The sequence below is a fragment of the Mastigoproctus giganteus genome, chromosome 3, assembly GCF_048544385.1.
Source record: "Mastigoproctus giganteus isolate SK-2022 chromosome 3, ASM4854438v1, whole genome shotgun sequence".
Taxonomy (NCBI): domain Eukaryota; kingdom Metazoa; phylum Arthropoda; class Arachnida; order Uropygi; family Thelyphonidae; genus Mastigoproctus; species Mastigoproctus giganteus.
In genome coordinates, this window is record NC_143577.1 from 234,204,915 (window position 1) to 234,225,512 (window position 20,598).

General features: G+C 37.7%; 1 protein-coding gene across 1 annotated transcript in view; it reads left to right on the top strand.

Moving 5' to 3' along the window:
- Positions 1-20,598, top strand: part of LOC150088855 (CUE domain-containing protein 1-like) — a 53,327-nt gene that overhangs the window by 6,938 nt on the left and 25,791 nt on the right. Inside the window, exon 2 of the mRNA XM_090370344.1 lies at positions 17,447-18,162. Coding sequence (XP_090226470.1) covers positions 17,476-18,162 — 687 coding nt within the window. The 5' untranslated portion in view covers positions 17,447-17,475. The remainder of the gene's footprint in view (positions 1-17,446; positions 18,163-20,598) is intronic.

The following is a 20,598-nucleotide window of genomic DNA, read 5'->3' on the forward strand; positions in this document are numbered from 1 at the left end:
ATAATAGGGGATTTTAACTTTCTAGATATTGATTGGAACATGTGGATTGGTCACTCACGCACTAGCAAGATCTTTGTGGATTTATTGGATGACTGTTTTCTGCAGCAAACAGCATGTTAGAGAAGCAATAAGAGGAAGTAATATCCGTGATCTGATTATCAGAAGAAATTCTTCATCATTAAGAACCTGCAAGTAAAAGACCCTCTGGGTGGCAGTGATCACAATATGCTAATGTGGGATTTACTTAAAGACATAACAACTGTGTTCAAGTATGGACACCTCATCTGAAAAAGATATTGAGCTTCTTGAAAGGATTCTAAGGCTGGCAACTCGCATGATAAGATCAGAAAAAGGGTGACCGTATGAGGAAAGATTCCATATATGTGGGCTACAGAGTTTGACAACCAAGCATCTCAGAGGTTGATTAAGGTTTATAAGGCTCTGGGAGGGTTAGTAAAATGAACAAAGGCTTAATTTTCACTGTTATAGAGAATTCCAGAACTTGGGGGCATAAGTTCAAATTACAGGGTAAGAGATTTAGACTATTTGTAGGAAGTTTTCTTTTAGCCAGCAAGTCATTGATTGCTGGAACAGGTTGCCTTCACAGGTATTTTAGGCTGGCAGTTTGAATAAATTCAAAGGTCAACTGGATAGTTACCTATCTGAGGAGGGAAGCATATAATTTGTATTTTCTTATCTACTTGTTTTTTTTTTTTGCCAGTGCAGCATCTGTGGCTTCCTTGCACCATATGGCTATTACTGTCAAGGGTAAAGAGATGGGCATTTGTCTTCATAAGGGTGATTCAGTGGTCTCAGACAATTTTTAAATTCTATACAGTGAGATTGGTTGATGATGTTATCAATAGCAAATTCTAAATGGGAAGTATTCAGGCAAGTAATTGTAGAAGCTGCTAGGCTTTTCATACCAACTAAGAAATACCATTCCAAGGTTTGAACTAAATGGATGTCAGGTGAATTGATATGACTTGTGGCAGAGAAGAAAATTGCATGGGATACATATAAATTATCAGGTGATACAGAAGCCTATAGTAGATATAAACTAGTCTGTAATCATGTCACATGCCAAGAAAAACAACATCTTCTTTACTTATATTAACAGTAGAAGAATGGGGTTGAATCAATTGGGCTACTTCATGTCAATGATTTAACTGTAGATGATCTTGCTTAGGTAGCTGACAGACCGAATAGGTATTTTGCATCTATATTCATGCATGAAGAGTTCTTTTTGGAGAGGAATTCTAGAAGCTGATCAAAATATAATGAGGTGCAAAATGATTTTGTGATAATTGAGAGGAAAGTGGAAGAGAAATTGTTGAAGCTTAACATAAAAAAAAAAGCCACTTGGGGTGGATGGGTTCTATTCATTTATATTAAGGGAGGCAGTGAAGGAGGTAAGCAAACCCTTAGCCATAATTATGAGAACATCTTTGGATTCAGGAGGTTTCCCAATGGACTGGAGATATGCAAATATATTGCCAATTCACAAAGGAGGATTAAAGGGTGACATGAGTAATTATAAACCTGTTAGCTTTACTTATGTTCTGGGGAAAATAATGGAGCTGGTTAAAGAAGTAATGCAGGAACATCTGGACAGGAATGCACTTATACTGCAGTCACAGCATGGATTTGTTAAGTGACACTCTCTTGTAACCAATCTGATTGGATATTATGATGTAGTAACAAAGGAACTGGAGCAAAAAATAATTTTGATATCGTATACTTGGAATTCAGGAAAGCGTTCAATACTGTTGCACATAAGATTGCTGCACAAGAGTGTGGCATTAACAGCAAGTTACTGATCTGGGTGAAGATGGTTATTAATAGACACTGCTGTTCGTAGACTAATATTATTGGTGGACTTCCAGGGTTCAGTGCTGGGCCTGTTGTTTTCTATATTTATTGATGACGGTATGACAAGCTTAATTTCTAAATTTACAGATAATACAAAGGTTGGCAGGGTGTTTAATGATGGTAATCAAGGTAAGCTGGTGCAACAAGATCTAAAAAATTAGGCGGATGGGCTGAGAAATGGCAACTGAAATTTAACATTAACAAATGCAAGGTGCTGCATGTGGGTAGCAATAATCCCAGATTAACATACCAACTATGTGGTACTACACTCAGAGTGGTGGTGAATGAAAAAGCCTGTGGGTAATTGTGCAGTCAGATATGAAGTTCTCTGAGAAATGCAGACAGGCTGCTAAGATGGTTCATGTGGTCTTCTGTATGATATAAAGGAACTTTGCTAGTAGGGATAAGGAAGTGATTATCCCACTGTATAAGGTAATGGTTAGGCTGCATCTTGAGTACTGCATACAGGTCTGAGGCTTCATTTTAGGAAGGAAGGAAGAATCTGCTGAAATGGGTGTAGAGGTTGGCAACAAGATTGGTGACGAGAAAGAAAGGGTGGTCTTACCAAGACAGGCTTCAATTCTGCAAATTACAGCATCTGTAGACTAGGCACCTGCAAGATGATCTGATTGAGGTGTTTAAGGCTTTGAATGGATTGAGCAAGCTCAGTGCTGGTGGGATTCTTCCTCTTGCTCAGACCAATCACATGAGGGGACCCAAATTCAAATTGAGGAAGGACAGTTGTAGAATAGATGTGTAGAAATTTGCCTTTAGCCAGCAGGTGGTTGAGTGCTGGAACAAATTTCGATATGTTGTGGAAGTTGATAGCTTAAATAAATTCAAGGAAGAACTAGACAAACTATTGGAGGAAATGAATAGGCAAAATGGGTAATTTTTTTTTTTTTTTTTTTTGGCTGAATGAGTTGTATAAGCTTGCTATCTTGCATCGGAAAACTGCTAGTTGTGGGGGATACAAGGACTAATAAATTAACAGTAGCCACTGGCAGAGGTGGAAGTGATTCTTGCACTGCTTCTATTGAAATGAGCAGAAGCCTGAAAAACAAGATGCAGGATATTTCAGAAACTGCTGGGAGTCATTGCAGTACAAGTAAACACATGGGTTGTGTTAGGGTAGCTAGGAATAGAAACAGGTGCATGTATACCTGCGTGTACACCAATGCTAGGAGTTTGGTAAATAAATTTGATGAATTTGAGGTATTGCTCAAAACATCAAAGGCAGATATTGTTGGGATATCAGAGACGTGGTGTCACACAGATATAAGGAATGCAGAACTGGAATTTGGGGAATACAATGTGTATAGAAAGGATAGACAGGACAGGAGGGGAGGAGGGGTTATGCTATTAGTTAAGAAACACATAAAATCCAAGGAAGTGAAGCCAGTCGACATCGATGGACAGGGCAGTGTCGAGTCAGTTTGGTGTGACATAAGCATAGGGAAATCAAAATTGAGAGTAGGAGTGTGCTATAGGCCTAATGACTCTGATGAGTATAATAAGATATTGTACAGCGAAATAGAGTGGGCTAGTAAATCAGAGAGTCTTATAATGGGAGATTTTAATTTCCCAGATATTGACTGGAATTTGGGGGCTGGTCACTCACACACTAGCAAGGCTTTTGTGGATTTATTGGATGATTGTTTTCTACATCAGCATGTTCGTGAGGCAACAAGAGGGAGCAATACTCTTGATCTGATTATCAGTAGTGATTCTTCATGCATTAAGAATCTGCAGATAAATGAACCACTAGGAGGCAGTGATCACAGTGTGTTGAAGTGGGATTTACTCAAGGAGGTAACTACCATCAGAGGTAAAGGGAAGGGTTTTTGTTTTCGTAAAGGCAACTATGATGGTCTGAGACAGTATTTAAATTCTATACAGTGGGACCAACTGATGATGTTACCAACAGCAAACTCAAAATGGGAAGCATTCAAGGAACTAATCTTGGAAGCTATCAGGCTTTACATACCAACTAAGAAATGTTGTTCAAGGTTTAGGCCTAAATGGTTGTCAGATGAACTAATGAGACATGTGGCAGAGAAGAAAAATGCATGGAATACATACAAATTAATGGGTGACATGGAAGCCTATGATAGATATAAGTTGGTCTGTAACCAAGTCACAAAGGAGATTAGGCAGGCAAAGGCAGACTACGAAAAATCCTTGGCAAAGGATGCAAAGAAAAACAGAAAAGAATTCTTTACCTATTTAAACTCAAGAAGGAAAGGAATGAATCAGATTGGTACACTGGATATTGATGGTTCAACAGTTGAAGATCCTGCTCAGGTGGCTAACAATCTAAACGAGTATTTTGCATCTACATTCACGCACGAGGAGTTATTCAGGAAGGAGAATGACGTAGGTAAAGTAAACATTGGCAGTGAGCTAGATGATTTTGTAATAACTGAGAGGAAAGTGGAGGAGAGATTGTTGAGGATAAACATAAAAAAAGGCACCTGGGGTGGATGGGATCTATCCAGTTATATTAAAGGAGGCAGCAAAGGAAGTAAGCAAACCCCTAGCTATAATTATGAGAGCTGCTTTGGACTCAGGGGAGGTACCCATAGACTGGAGATGTGCAAATGTAACCCCAATTCACAAAGGAGGATCAAAGGCTGACACAAGTAATTATAGACCTGTTAGTTTAACTTCTGTTCCAGGTAAATTAATGGAGGCACTGGTTAAAGAAGCACTGCAGGATCATCTAGACAAGAATTCAGTTATAGCTCAGACGCAGCATGGTTTTGTTAAGGGCAGGTCTTGCCTGACCAATTTGATTGGATACTATGATGTAGTCACAAAAGAACTGGATGCAGGGAATAACTTTGATATTATATATTTGGATCTTAGAAAGGCTTTTGATGCTGTTGCACATGGAAGACTGCTGCACAAATTGGAGCAGTGTGGCATTGGAGGCAAATTGCTGCTATGGATAAGGGGATGGTTGAGTGGCAAAAGACAGAGGGTGGTAATCAATGGACACTGCTCAACGTGGACTAATGTTATTAGTGGAGTTCCTCAGGGTTCAGTGTTGGGTCCGTTGTTGTTTTCGGTGTTTATGAATGATATTGATGATGGTATATCAAGTTTAATGTCCAAGTTTGCAGATGATACAAAGGTTGGCAGGGTTGTTAAGGACATTACTGACGCTATGCTGCTGCAACAGGATCTGGAAAGGTTGAACAGATGGGCTGAGAGGTGGCAAATGAAGTTTAACATTGACAAATGTAAAGTACTACATATGGGAAACAGTAACCACAGAGCAACGTATCAACTCTGCGGTACTACACTGACAGTGGTGGAGAATGAAAAGGACCTGGGGGTAATTGTGCAGGCAGATATGAAGTTCTCTGAGCAGTGCAGACGAGCTGCAAGAATAGCTCACGGTGTCTTGTCAGTGATATACAGGAATTTTTCTAGCAGTGATAAGGAGGTGATTATTCCCTTGTATAAGGCAATGGTTAGGCCACATCTTGAGTACTGTATACAGGTCTGGAGGCCTCATTTCAAGAAGGATGTAGAGCTGCTGGAACGGGTACAGAGAAGGGCAACAAGATTAGTGAATGGAACAAAGGGTTGCTCTTGCAAAGAAAGGCTTAAGTTTTGCAAATTACAGAGTCTGGAGACTAGGCACCGGTGAGGTGATCTGATAGAGGTGTATAAGGCTTTGAATGGTTTGAGCATGCTCAATGCCAGTGGGATTCTTCATCTTGCTCAGAATAATCACCTCAGAGGGCATAAATTCAAATTGAGGAAGGATGGATGTCGGATAGATGTGCGGAAATTTGCCTTTGGCCAGCGGGTGGTTGGTTGGTGGAACCGACTTCCATCACTTGTTGTTGAAGTTGATAGCCTAAACAAATTTAAGGCTCAACTGGGCAGGTATTTCGAATGAACGGAGGGGTGAAATGGGAGTGGTGTGTTTTTTTTTTTTTTTTTTGGCTGATGCTGAATAAACTTGCTTTCTTGCATCATATGCCTCTACTAATACTAATGCTAAAGAGTCTAGTGATTCTATGCTCTTCTTTAGTGACTCAGATTTCTAGACAAGATCACATATCTCTATTAGGGATTACTCTGAGTTCTAACCTTTTTTGGCATAAGCACATCATAAATATTGTTTCTTCCATTCAAAAAACTCAGCTTTCTTTTTTGGTCTTGGTGTTACTTTTTCTCTAAACAGCTACTCTATAAAAAAAAAATCTCAGATATGGAAGGTAGGGCAGATCATTCCCATATCTGGCATGGTGCCCTTGAAGCTGCTCTCAGGCTTGTCTTTATTCAAAAGAGAGCAGTCAGGTTAATTAATGCCCCATCTTTTGCAAAGCCTCTGCACTCTGTCTCAGATGTTCAGTTTCTGCTACATGCTTTTTCTATAGATACTTCCATGGGCACTATTCTAATGAATTTGCATCTGTAATTCCCTCACTTCCTTCCAAACCAGCCCAGACATGTGCTACAGCCAGTCAGCATCCATTCACTGTCCAACTTCAAACTCATAGATTGAACTTTTTCTCTTCATCATTTATCCCTTCTACTTCTGTTTTCTGGAACAACCTTCTTTTGCATGTATATCCTGAAAATTGCAGTCTACAGAAATTCAAGTCTGATGTCAACAAGTATTTTCTTCTCAGCCTTTATCCCATGTATGTTACTAAGCACCATAGGTCCTAATACCTTTTGTGGTTTTTCATTTAAAAAAAAAAATAATAAAAACCTACTGTCATGGCCCTATAACCATTCCTTGAAAACATAATTTACATCATATTTATCCCAAAGTGTTACCCTTTTAATTGTTGTTTCAGTTCAGGATATAGATGCTAATCTAAAGGAGTCATATTTGGAGAATAGTGTGAGTGTGCTAATAATTAATAACCAAAATCTCTGATTGTCTCCATGATTTCTCAGGCGTTGTGACTTGGGAGCATTATCATGTAGGTAGAGGGTCTCTCTATAGAGTTTCCAACATTTGGCCTTTAATTACTCATGAAATTTCAGTATCAAGGAAGAATAATATTCACCCATAATGGATTTACCTTTTAGAGATCATAGATCCTTCATGATGCCACTACATGGACTGTTGTTTGGTCTCTGGATAACAGTAAAGAATTCAGCTTTCATCCATGATCATCAACTCGTTTAAATCCTGGGAAAATTTTACAAGAGTTATTTAGTGTCTTTGTGACATATTGTGAACCCAGTCCAGTGCTCTTTCAAAATTAGACCATGGTTGACAGTCATGGGGTGTCCAGACCTGAGTTTCATCTTTGGTGAATCTTCATTCCCCGTTTGAATTCAGCAATCCAGTTTTTGATGGTATTGCATGGTAGTCAATCACTGTGTTAGTCTCCATATACATGTACTCATGGATTTTCTTCCTATACAGCTGTTTCAGAAGTTTCACTACTCTCTTATTATGTGAAATTATTGGTTTTGATGGATGCAACTTTAAATTAAAAAAAAATTAAGATATTACTCAAAAAAAGTTTGTAATTTAATATTATCATATTTATTTTTATTATGAAATAGTGAAAAATATTGTAAGCCAAAAACTTTTCAGGTACTTCCATATATAGAAAATGCACTCTGTTTTCATATTTTTTTATAGATGAAAAGATTTTGTGGAAACTTTCAGTTTCTGTTCTTTTCATCTCAATTTTGCTTGGTTATTAAAAAAAAAAAAAAATGACTATTTCAAAATGCAGTGTTATAACTTGTTTTAATGAGTTTGAGATTAAAGTTTTGTTTAAATTTATTAGACTACAATGAATAAACTAAATTTTTTAAAGTCATACAAATTTTGTATTATCACTCTAAAATTAAAACAAACATGTTTCTCTGACTGTCGAAGGTTTGGTAGTTTACCAGAGACCAAAAGTTAACATAAATATTTTATATTTCATTTACAAAAAAAAAAAAAAAAACATCTATTAAATGCCATACTAGCAAAACAAAATGATTAATATAAAAAAAAATTGTAAATGATTTACTTGGTTTCTATTGTTAAAAGAATTGTTAAATTATTAAAAGAATGCCAAGTGAATCACTCAATATTTTTTATATTAATCATTTTGTTTTGCTAGTATGGCATTTAATAGATGCTGCTCATTTTTTTTTTTTTTTTTTTGTAAATGAATCAGATTATCCTTTGTACCTTTGCCCACCAATATTCTCCAACTGGTTATACAGTATTTTCTGTTTTCATTTTGGTGTAATATGAATTATGAGACATTAATTTTTTTTTTTTTTTTTGTATGGCATTTACAGATGCTAGACAAGCAAAATCGTCTTGGCAATTCCCATTTCCATGTGGCATCTGTGAGATGCTAGTGACAGAGGTCTAATCTTGTTGTAGAGCTTTGATTTTGCTGGCTAAACAAACAGCTTACAGAACTACAGGCTTTTACGTTGTGTTTGCCAGATGCCATGCAAGTGTCTAGGTTTCAATATGAGAAATGAGCAACATTGAAAATTCTAAAGAATAACATAAAAATGTTATAACAGATATTTATTTAAAGTATACCCAGTAAAATAAAATAAAATAAAATATTTCCAGAAGCTTTCGGAACTCGTGTCCCTTTCTCAACTGACAGAATTTTTTAAATACATTACAAGCAAACTGTGGCACGTTACTCATTCGTCATTGTTGTAGCACGGACGTGTGCTGCCTTGCGCCAGTGATCATCCATCAATAAAACGGTTGTCTCCAGGATTGGATGTATACGCATGCCTTTCTGGCGATTTAATGCCTTAGGGTTGTTCATTATGTTTAGTGACTCTAGCCATAGGCGGTGGCGAAAGTGTCGCGCGTGGTCCACTATCTCAAAGTCGCGCTTGGGGTCAAGATCGTGGTTGGTAGCCCAAAAATGTTCTGCAAGCGCGGACTGGTCAGTTTCGGCAAGCCGGATTGCTCTGTCGTGTTCCGTGAGGCGATCCTGGAGACGTCTCGATGTCTCACCTACGTAGCAACTGTTACAGGCCCTACAGGTGATACGGTACACTACATTGCTGCGTAAGACAGGTGTGACAGGGGTCTTCACACTGGAGACAAGTGAACGTAGGTTCCTACCTGGTAATTGTACACATTTTATGTTGTAACTTCTCAGGATCTTCGAGATACGTCCTGACACTCCTGGATAGTACGGAATGTAGGCGGATGATATGCCGACTTGCTTCGGAGGTCTTGGGTTGGAAGTAAGCTCTTGTGCCTGTAACAAGCATCTGTTTAGTACATGGGATGGATAACCGCATCTGGTTAAGTCCGCCTTCACACGGGAGATCTCGTTACGTCTAATTGTGTCGGTGCTGGAATGGCTCCAGGCCCTGGAGAACAGGGTGCGGGCAGTGCTATTGAGATGGCTTGGAGCGTGGCCGGACCCGTAGTTGGTGAATTGACCGCACCACATGGGTTTGCGGTATACTGAGGTCTCTAGATGTGGGCCTACGCGATGCACTAGCACGTCCAGAAACGGGAGCGAACCGTCCACCTCTGATTCTACGGTAAACTTGATGAAATTGGATAGAGAGTTGAGGTATTCTAGTAGTACCGTTTCAGAACCACGTGGTATTATGGTAAAAATATCGTCGACATATCTACACCACGTTGTAATAGGTGTAGGTGGGTTCTGGTGTATCTGCTTCTCCAGATCTTCCATGGCGATGTTAGCTACTACGGAACTGACAGGGGCACCCATAGCAGTGCCATGTACTTGTTTGTAGAGTGAGTCTTCAAAGGTGAAGATGCTGCTAGAGAGGCATAGGTTGAGGGCGGTACAGATGTCATCAGTGGATAGTGACGTCCTGGATTGGAGGCTTAAGTCGCTCTCAAGGAGCCTTCTGGCGCAGTGCACGCACTGCGCCAGAAGGCTCCTTGAGAGCGACTTAAGCCTCCAATCCAGGACGTCACTATCCACTGATGACATCTGTACCGCCCTCAACCTATGCCTCTCTAGCAGCATCTTCACCTTTGAAGACTCACTCTACAAACAAGTACATGGCACTGCTATGGGTGCCCCTGTCAGTTCCGTAGTAGCTAACATCGCCATGGAAGATCTGGAGAAGCAGATACACCAGAACCCACCTACACCTATTACAACGTGGTGTAGATATGTCGACGATATTTTTACCATAATACCACGTGGTTCTGAAACGGTACTACTAGAATACCTCAACTCTCTATCCAATTTCATCAAGTTTACCGTAGAATCAGAGGTGGACGGTTCGCTCCCGTTTCTGGACGTGCTAGTGCATCGCGTAGGCCCACATCTAGAGACCTCAGTATACCGCAAACCCATGTGGTGCGGTCAATTCACCAACTACGGGTCCGGCCACGCTCCAAGCCATCTCAATAGCACTGCCCGCACCCTGTTCTCCAGGGCCTGGAGCCATTCCAGCACCGACACAATTAGACGTAACGAGATCTCCCGTGTGAAGGCGGACTTAACCAGATGCGGTTATCCATCCCATGTACTAAACAGATGCTTGTTACAGGCACAAGAGCTTACTTCCAACCCAAGACCTCCGAAGCAAGTCGGCATATCATCCGCCTACATTCCGTACTATCCAGGAGTGTCAGGACGTATCTCGAAGATCCTGAGAAGTTACAACATAAAATGTGTACAATTACCAGGTAGGAACCTACGTTCACTTGTCTCCAGTGTGAAGACCCCTGTCACACCTGTCTTACGCAGCAATGTAGTGTACCGTATCACCTGTAGGGCCTGTAACAGTTGCTACGTAGGTGAGACATCGAGACGTCTCCAGGATCGCCTCACGGAACACGACAGAGCAATCCGGCTTGCCGAAACTGACCAGTCCGCGCTTGCAGAACATTTTTGGGCTACCAACCACGATCTTGACCCCAAGCGCGACTTTGAGATAGTGGACCACGCGCGACACTTTCGCCACCGCCTATGGCTAGAGTCACTAAACATAATGAACAACCCTAAGGCATTAAATCGCCAGAAAGGCATGCGTATACATCCAATCCTGGAGACAACCGTTTTATTGATGGATGATCACTGGCGCAAGGCAGCACACGTCCGTGCTACAACAATGACGAATGAGTAACGTGCCACAGTTTGCTTGTAATGTATTTAAAAAAAATTCTGTCAGTTGAGAAAGGGACACGAGTTCCGAAAGCTTCTGGAAATATTTTATTTTATTTTATTTTACTGGGTATACTTTAAATAAATATCTGTTAAACTATGGACCCCAGTACTCCAGGCCCATTTGTCACTATAAAAATGTTATTATTTTTATTGGTTTCTCTCATTTATTTTTGTTCGATATTTTTTGAGTTCGGCATAGTTTGATAGTAAACTATCAAACTATGTTGGAGGTTTGATAGTAAACTATCAAACCTCCAACAATCAAGTTAAACTTTATTTTCATTTTAGCACATTCATATAAAATATGTATAACTTAATTTTTTAAAAAATTAAATGAATTAATGTTTATAGGAAGTTTGGTTTTGTATGGGTAAGCTTGTTCTGTTAATTACCTTTCATAGCTCATTAAAATAAAAGCTGGGCAATTTTTTTGAAATACAGACTGATAATTTTTATTTACCCTGCACACAGGGAGAAAGTACACTCTACTGCTTAACAAACTATGGTCCTAGCATTGTTCCTAATTTCATAACATTATTTCTTTCCTCTCCAGGCATGACCTAACAGAATAGTGGGAGTGAGTTTATTGTACTAGTCATTTTTGCAACTGGTGTGTATATTACAGGTCCATTTTAAAGCTGCACTCTCAAATTTGTTTTGCTCTAAAGCTTGTGATATTCTCAAAATACAACACTGTACTATAATAGGAAATCTGTTATCCATACTAATTGAATTGACCAATTTTAATAATTAGTTGTTCAGATACTCAATTGTTAAGACTAATATGATGAGCCATTTTTTGAGTCCTCATATTTTAATACCTAAAATTGTTAATTTCCTTATTTTATAGGCAATATGAAATAAACTCTTATGACACTCCTACCTACTACTACCACTTTTAGCTCTTTAAATTGGTTATGTTTACTTCATACAATTTGTTCATGGTACAATGATGTTTATTTTATATTTAACTTGAATCTTTGGAGGTAAATGGGTCACTCTTTACAACTTAGTCTGGCTATTCATTGTTACGTTTGCACTCTCCCCTCAGCTTTTTTTTTTTTTTTTTTTTTTTAATTCTTCATTATTCATTAATTTTTCTTGCTTTTACTGTAATTAGTGCCTTTTATGTGTGTGTATGTTCAACATGCATCAATAAATTTCTTTAATAACAGCATTATTATTATGTTAATTCTATATGGTAGATGACTTTCATCAACCGGTGAAATACCACCCCTTTGCTTATTGGAGGCCTGAAGTGGTGAAACCCATGTTTAGTCTCTAGAGCAAAGTTTCCTGCATCTCCCTCCCCCCATACTTCTCCTTCAACCCATGCACGGTACTAAGTACTATAGGTTTTGATACCTTTCGTGTTTGGGGTTTTCATAAAAAAAAAAAAAAAAAAAAAAAATATTTATTACTCATCATGTTTACACACATACTCCAGAGATATGTTTAGTTTTTTTAATAAAATTGTTTAAAAATTTTTCATTCTTTTTCAGCATAAAAAAAAAAAAAGTTGGGGTGTCGTAAAAGCAAGTGTAGTATATTACATATGCAGGTTTTCAACTTAATATAAACCATTGTTTTCTAAATATTACAAAAAAAATTAAAAAAATCAATGTTACCTACAAAAATATTGATGAAAAATAGCCTCCAAAAAAAGAGGAGGGCTTGTGTTTATCATGCTCTTTAGGATCAAACCTTTCAAAGGCACTATTAACAGGAGTTTGTTATATTAACTTTATTAAAATTCAAAAAAATATAGAGTTTGCCACAGAAGTGGAAGCTGTCATATCTGTTGAAATAGACTATATAAACAACTGTATACCTTGTTTAGAAACATGGCAGTCTACTGTGAAATCTGTCAAAGGTATTTGATCCTCAGGAAATATTCAGTATAATTGTGACCAGTGGCACATACACTTTTTTGGTTTGAACCACTTTTGCTTCCTGACTTTTTAGCATTAGTAGAGGAATCTGATGCGAGAATGCAAGCTTATACAGCATCAGCCAAAAAAAAAAAAAAAAAAAAAACTTCCCATTTTATCCATCCATTCATTCGCTCCAAAAGTTTGTCCAGTTCTTCCTTGAAATTATTTATTTAAGCTATCAACTTCCACAATGACCAATGGAAGTTTGTTCCAGCAATCAACCACCTCATGAGTTGCCCAGATACTGCACTACTTTTGAATATATGGCAAGGTCAGAAGGTTATCTGTGATTTATTTAAAAGAGGGGCAGCTATGACAGGTGTTTCATGGTTTTTTAATGCCCTATCAGATAGTCAATTGAAAATAGTGCAGTACCAGGGCAACTTATTGTGAAGGAAGAGCTTGTTTTGCTGTTTGTGATGACTTGATGAATTTGAGGTATTGCTCAAAACATCAAAGGCAGATATTGTTGGGATATCAGAGATGTGGTGTCACACAGATATAAGGAAGGCAGAACTGGAATTTGGGGAGTACAATGTGTACAGAAAGGAAGGACAGGATAGGAAGGGAGGAGGGGTTATGTTATTAGTTAAGAAACATAAAATCCAAGGAAGTGAAGCCAGTCAACATCTCTGGACAGTGCAGTGTCGAGTCAGTTTGGTGTGACATAAGATCAAAATTGAGAGTAGGAGTGTGCTATAGGCCTAATGACTCTGATGAGTATAATAAGAAACTGTGCAGGGAAATAGAGTGGGCCAGTAAATCAGAGAGTCTTATAATGGGGGATTTTAATTTTCCAGATATTGACTGGAATTTGTGGGTTGGTCACTCACACACTAACAAGGCTTTTGTGGAATTATTGGATGATTGTTTTCCACATCAGCATGTTCGGGAGGCAACTAGAGGGAGTAATACTTTTGATATGATTATCAGTAGTGATTCTTCATGCATTAAGAATCTGCAGATAAAGGAACCACTAGGTGGCAGTGTGCTGAGTGGGATTTACTCAAAGAGGTAACTACCATCAGGGGTAAAGGGGAGGGTTTTTGCTTTTGTAAAGGTGACTATGGAGGTCTGAGACAGTATTTAAATTCTATACAGTGGGACAAACTGATGAGGTTACCAACAGCAAATTCAAAATGGGAAGCATTCAAAGAATTTATCTTGGAAGCTACTAGGCTTTACAAACCAACTAAGAAATATTGTTCAAGGTTTAGGCCTAAATGGATGTCAGATGAACTAATGAGATATATGGCAGAGAAGAAAAATGCATGGGATACATATAAATTAATGGGTGACATGGAAGCCTATGATAGATATAAGCTGGTCTGTAACAAAGCCACAAAGGAGGTTAGGCAGGCAAAGGCAGATTATGAGAAATCCTTGGCAAAGGATGCAAAGAAAAACAGAAAAGAGTTCTTTACCTATGTAAACTCTAGAAGGAAAGGGATGAATCAGATTGGTCCACTGGAAATATCCAGTGGAGCAAAAACTATCTTTTAAGTTACATATTGCTTTCCAAAGGGAAGCCACCATTGTTCATGTGGATTTTTGGGTATCATTTGCATATAGTTTGTATGTAATTCATTAAAAGGATATGTTTGAGTCCATCACCTTATTGTGATCATCCCAGCAATGTATCACTTGTGAATACAGAGGATAGGATGTAGTGTGATTTGTGCATATCTTTTCACTATCAACACTTCGTGGTGCACATGATGAATAAAGAATCTACCTTCTAATTGCCCCTGCCCCAAGAGCCCATGGAGCACACTTTGTATGTCACTGATTTAGGCAGACAAACTGAGAGACTTACAGACAGCATGGCAGAAAATAGGTTGATTAAAAATGCAGGTTCTTATAGATTTACAGACAACATAGCATTGAACAGAGTGGAAAAAAGTGCAGTGTTGTGAAAATAAAAGAGAATATAACATTGCTGTTGCAATGATATATTCTCAATATTGTTCATTATGAAATTGGCCCACATGGTGAAACAGTGAACCAGGAATACTACAAAAAACAGCAGTTCTGAGGTGATTGTGTGGTGCTGTTTAGAGAAAAATGGCTTTAGAAACTTGGGCTTCAGGAAATTGGTGCTTGCATCTTAAAACACCTTTACCTACCTGGCACTTTCCATTCAAGAATTTCTTGCAAAACTCTCCATCATTGTTGTCCCCCATCTGCCATACTCCCTGGATTTAGCTGCTCTCTTTAGTTTCTCCCTTCCCCTTGTTTAAAGCCTCTTGAAATGTCACATATTTGCAGCAGCTGAGGAAATTATTCAGAATGTGACATAGGAGCTATTGGCATTTCCATGAGAAGTCTATCAGGATGTTTCCAAAAGTTGCAGAAATGTTGAATCAGTCACCCAGAGTCAGAGAGACTACTTCAGAAGAGATCCATCTGAATAACAAGTAAGCTTTGTATTTCCCAAATATGAGTTCAGACCCCAAAACATTCTGAGTGTGCCTCATAGTGAGCACTATTATATATTTTGTATGCTGAGATACCTTTTTATCAGGGGAACTAATTAGTACCTGGTTGCACCACCTTTAGTGTGTAATGTGTCTAAATATGTCATGGCATAGAATCCATGTGGTGCTGGAAGTTGTCTACAGGTATGGTAATCCATGTGCACCATAATGCATCGTACAGTTTGACAGGTATTTGATTTTACTGGATCTGGGTGCCAAACAGGCTCATTCTATGACATCCTACATATGTGTTCACAACTGGGCTGAGATTCTGGCAGCCATGGGAGGATGGAATGCTTGTTAACCAGTTGAACACTGTTATAGCTCTGTGAATAGCGTATTGTTTTTGAAAGATGCCTAGGTGATCTGGGTAGTTGGTTACTTTTAAACAGTCTATTTCTGACCACATGGTCATAAATAGGCCTGTAGAAGTCCACTCAGGCACTGATTAAATCTAAATGTGCTTCAGACAATTATGCTGCCTCCTTTCCCATGATGGCCTGCACAATTTCCTCTGTGCAGCAGGGTTTAATAACTTCACGTTGAATATGCCACACCCACTCCTATATGTCATCATGAAGCAATTGGAAACTGAATTATTCAGACAAGACAACCTGTTTCCAGTCATCTGTTATCCAATGGCTTTGCTGTTTTGCTTATTATAGGTGTATTTGCATGTGACAAGCTGTCAGCAGAGATACTTGGTGGACTATTAGCTGCAAAAGTCCATGTTGAAATGGGTCTTTCTACTCCTGTGTTGTATTGCATTATTAGTTGCTCTACTGTGAATTTGTCTTGTTCCTCTGAGCAGCATTTGGGTCCTCTTCTTGTCTCATTGGTCAAAAATGCATGGCTGGCCTGCATGGAACCTCCGACTGGTGATTCTTTCACAGTTGGTTGTACTCTTGATATACACAAGACATGGCTGTATAGAAACTTCCCACTGACAAAGGTGGTGAAGTCTGAAATACTTGTCTCAGCAATCATTCCCTGTGGAATTTTGGTCATATCTGTAGTCTGTTCTTCACACAGAACACTAGTTTACAAATGCAGTATCAGCAGATGCTGCCTTTGTATATAGTGTGTTCTACTTGGCAGTAGTAGCAGCAGATTCTGTGCAGTTACAGGTGTTCCTAATGCAAAGCATATTTCAGTTTATATGAAGAGTATATAACTGTAGGATAGATATGCAGAAGTTTTCCTTCAATGAGCAGGTGGTTGATTGTCGGAACAGACTACAGATATGACCAAAGTGAGTAGTTTAAATAAGTTCAAAGAACTAGGTAGATTATTGGAAAGGATGGGCAGGTGATGTGGGAACATTTTTTTTTTTTTTGGTTTGTGATTTATAAGTGTGCTTTCTTGAATCATTTGCACTACTGATACCAAAGCTTGACGAGATGAATAATTGATATATTATACTGAAGATGGTGGTTGACTCTGTTTGGTTGTAATTTTATTGTTGATTGCAGATGGAGCTTAAAAATTACAAAATGTTGAATTTGTTGAAATTTGGATATTCCAAGAATTTCTTAATGCTTTAGCAATTTATATTGCCCTAATTTTCAGGAAATATGTTCTAGAAAAAAAAAAAATTGCCCAATTTACAGATATAATACTCACACAAGTATTATGGCCTTAGTTTTCTTTTGGATAAAATTAATCATGTAGTCATTCAGCCGATGAACCTATAAATGAATTCATTTAATCCTATTTAATTTTCATCTGTTTTTTTTTTTTTTTTTATTAATGTATACAGAAACTTTTCTATATTATGAATAATTTTTATACAGAATAGCTAATAATGAATTAAAATAATTACCATTTTTATTGAGGATGAGTAACAAGGACTTCTTGTTATATTAGATTTTTCTTTTATAGCTAGATTTCATAAGATATGGATGTTGTATAAAAATGTTTTCATTCTACGTATATATTTTTAATTTTTTGTGCTATACTTGTATAATTTTTAAATAATAATATATTATATTACTTCATAAATTCTTTCTTCCATTTTGCTTTTTTCTTTCCCTAGAAATTAAAACTCCACCTCTTATCAGTCATATGATAATGGCTGCTATTGGACAACAACAGCAGCAGCAACAAACACAACATCAACAGAAGCAGCATCAGCAGGACGGCCAAGGAAGACACCCTGTCACTCAGTTAGAATTTCATCAAGCTATGAAAGATTTCAAAACGATGTTTCCTGAAATGGATGAAGATGTTATTGAAGTAGTATTGCGAGCTAATAATGGAGCTGTTGATGCAACTATTGATCAGTTACTTACAATGAGTACTGACAATGAAAATGAACGTTTGCGAGCAGAATTAGATGCTACAGAAAATGATGAACTGCCTCCATGCTATTCACCGGCAACACCACCCCCATCATACCACCAAGCAGTGCCATATGCCCACAGTCCCTCCCATTCCCCGTCTACCTCAATCTCACGCTCCCGTTTTGTTCCTACTTTCACTCCCTCTTTACTACGTCTCCCATATCCTCAGCATCATTCTCTTCACAAGGTGGTGCCATCACAGACATCTACAGGTCAGTCAATTCAAAAAAGTGAAACAAAAGGAAATAAAAGTTCTGATATAACTGCTAGTCCTGCTGTGACCACCAGTACAGATGTACCCTTGAAAACATTGCACTGTTGGAATCCACCACTTCTTGGTCCCCTTCCACATTCATTTCTGAGGTTAGAAATTAAAGAGCCTCATGGAACAGATCATACTAGAGTAGAGGTAAGGTGTTTTTTTTTTTTTTTTTTGTTGTAATTGATAATTTACTGTATTTGTATTCATTTTTATACTATGCACATTGAGATTTAACAGAAATTTTTAGAAGCACTTGCAAAAGGACAACAAAACTTGATGAGATAGTTTGGTCTCAAGAGCCAAAGGATGAAAGACTTGAAACTCTGTCAATAAATACCCCTGGATAGCACCTTCTTGATGAGAAAAATTAATCATAATGTTGGTACATTGTCAGAGAGGGCTGTTTATGGAAGGTGGAGAAAATAAAAAAATAAAGAACCAAATCTGTAATAAAAGATTGTAAAACCTGAATATTATATTGACCAGCCTGGTTAGAAAATTGGAACAGAAAATAATTCTTACAAAAAAAAATTGATAATAAAATAAGATGATAAAATACAAGGGCAAATCAAAAAGTAACAGAAATTTGTATGTGAAACTAATACCCCATGTCAGGACATGCTCCCAAGGTCATCATACTTACTGCACGGTTAGACAAATCTGTACGAGTGTTGCCAGTTGCCTGCATTTAGTCTGTTTTATACAATCTTGGTGTAATCACGTTGGCTCCACTTTCCATTTGCACTGTTAGTGAATAGTGTGATGTTGTTGGATTTTTGTAGTCAGAAGGGGTCAATCCCTTCCATATTCATAGAAGAATGTTAGCACAATATGGAGAAAAGTTACCAGTCAAAGACTAATACTCTTTTCAAAAACATGGGCACACCACTACAAGCCTGAAAGCAAGCAGCAAAGCATGGAGTAGAGACATTTGTAATCCCCACCAACAAATTTTCAGAAGTGTACCGTCTTTCGACAAGGTTATTTTGACATTATTTGGGATATGAGCAAGCTTATTTTGGAACATTATCAGGAATGTGAAAAGATTATCAGTCATGCAAGATATTGTGCCATGTTGGAAGAGAATCTTACCTGCTATTCATTATAAATACAGTGATTTGCTGTCAAAAAGTTCTGCTGCAGAGTGACAGTGCTTGTCACTCAGCTGCTCATTCAGCTACTGCAACCACTGAAATGATTCAAGAACTTAATTTTGAACTTCACCTTTTTTTGGGCTCCTGAAAAACATTACGTGGATGTTAATTTTCAAATAAAATCAAAGAAACACTGTACAAGTAGCTTTATGAATAATTGTAAACCTTTTTCTTTTCTTTTTCCATTAAGAAGTTTCTGAACCAATTTACGAAGTGTTGGAGAAGCAAGAGGACTGCACGAAAAAATAATACTGAATTTTTTTGCGTGTTTTCCTTTTCTCGATTTAATAAAAAATAAATTGATTTATGTGAAGTTTATAATAGAAATTCACCTGGGTATTTTGAGTAACCAGTGGATTAGCTGATTCGAACTGAACTTTGTTAAGTGGAGGTGGGGGAGAGCTATTGGTTGAAGACAGAAAAAAACCTGTACATTTTTTTTTTTTTTTTTTGTTGCAAAGGGTGTGCAGGTTTTTCATTCAGTGCTGCCATATGAAATTGGCATGCTATCTCTGGTCACAGCTATAGTAGAGATAAAAAGTGATCTCACCAAATTGCCCTTCAGATAAATTGCTAAAATGTTTTTTAAATTCTTTAGCAATTTATTTTACCCTTATTTTCAGGAAATACATTATGGAAAAAAAATTTACCCAGTTTACAGATATAATACTCACACACAAGTGTAATGGTTCTAGCTTCTTTTTTCATTAAATTAATTGGTCAACCAGCCAGCCAGTGAACTTGCCCTCTAAATGCAATTCATTTAATTCTCAATCACTGTTACACCATTTCATCAGTTAATGTTTCTATTTTGGAGAGTATCTTTAGGCCATTATCCCCACCATCCCCTTCATAAATAGGCCTGCTTGCCAAGTTGCATTTGTTATAACATACTTATTAATTTTTGCATCAAGAGGGTACTATCGGGAGTATTTATTGGTGGAGTTACAAGGCATTCTTTCTTTGGCTCTTCAGTTTTAAGTATTGTGTGATTGTGGTTTTCATGGCATAGGATTACAGCTTTTCAATAACCTCTAAACCCCTGGTGGGTTTAGAGGTTATTGAAATATCATGCCCCTTAGGGTTTTTTTTTTTTTTTCAGTTTCTTTATTAGGAGTTCCTAATGCAAAGCAAATTTCAGTTCCTAATGCAAAGCATATATATATATATATATATATATATGCATATATATGTTCCTAATGCAAATCATATATATATGCACATATATGTCCCTAATGCAAAGCATGCATATATGCCTATTGTCCATCTATCCATCCACATGCAACAGAGGGATTCTTAGTGGATGGATTTTCATGGAATTTTATATTTGGACTTAATAATTTCTGTCCAGTGATTCAAAATTTTCATGAAAATCAGAAAAATAGAAATTCAGCAATTATAATTTGTGTGTAAAAAAGAAATTCATAGC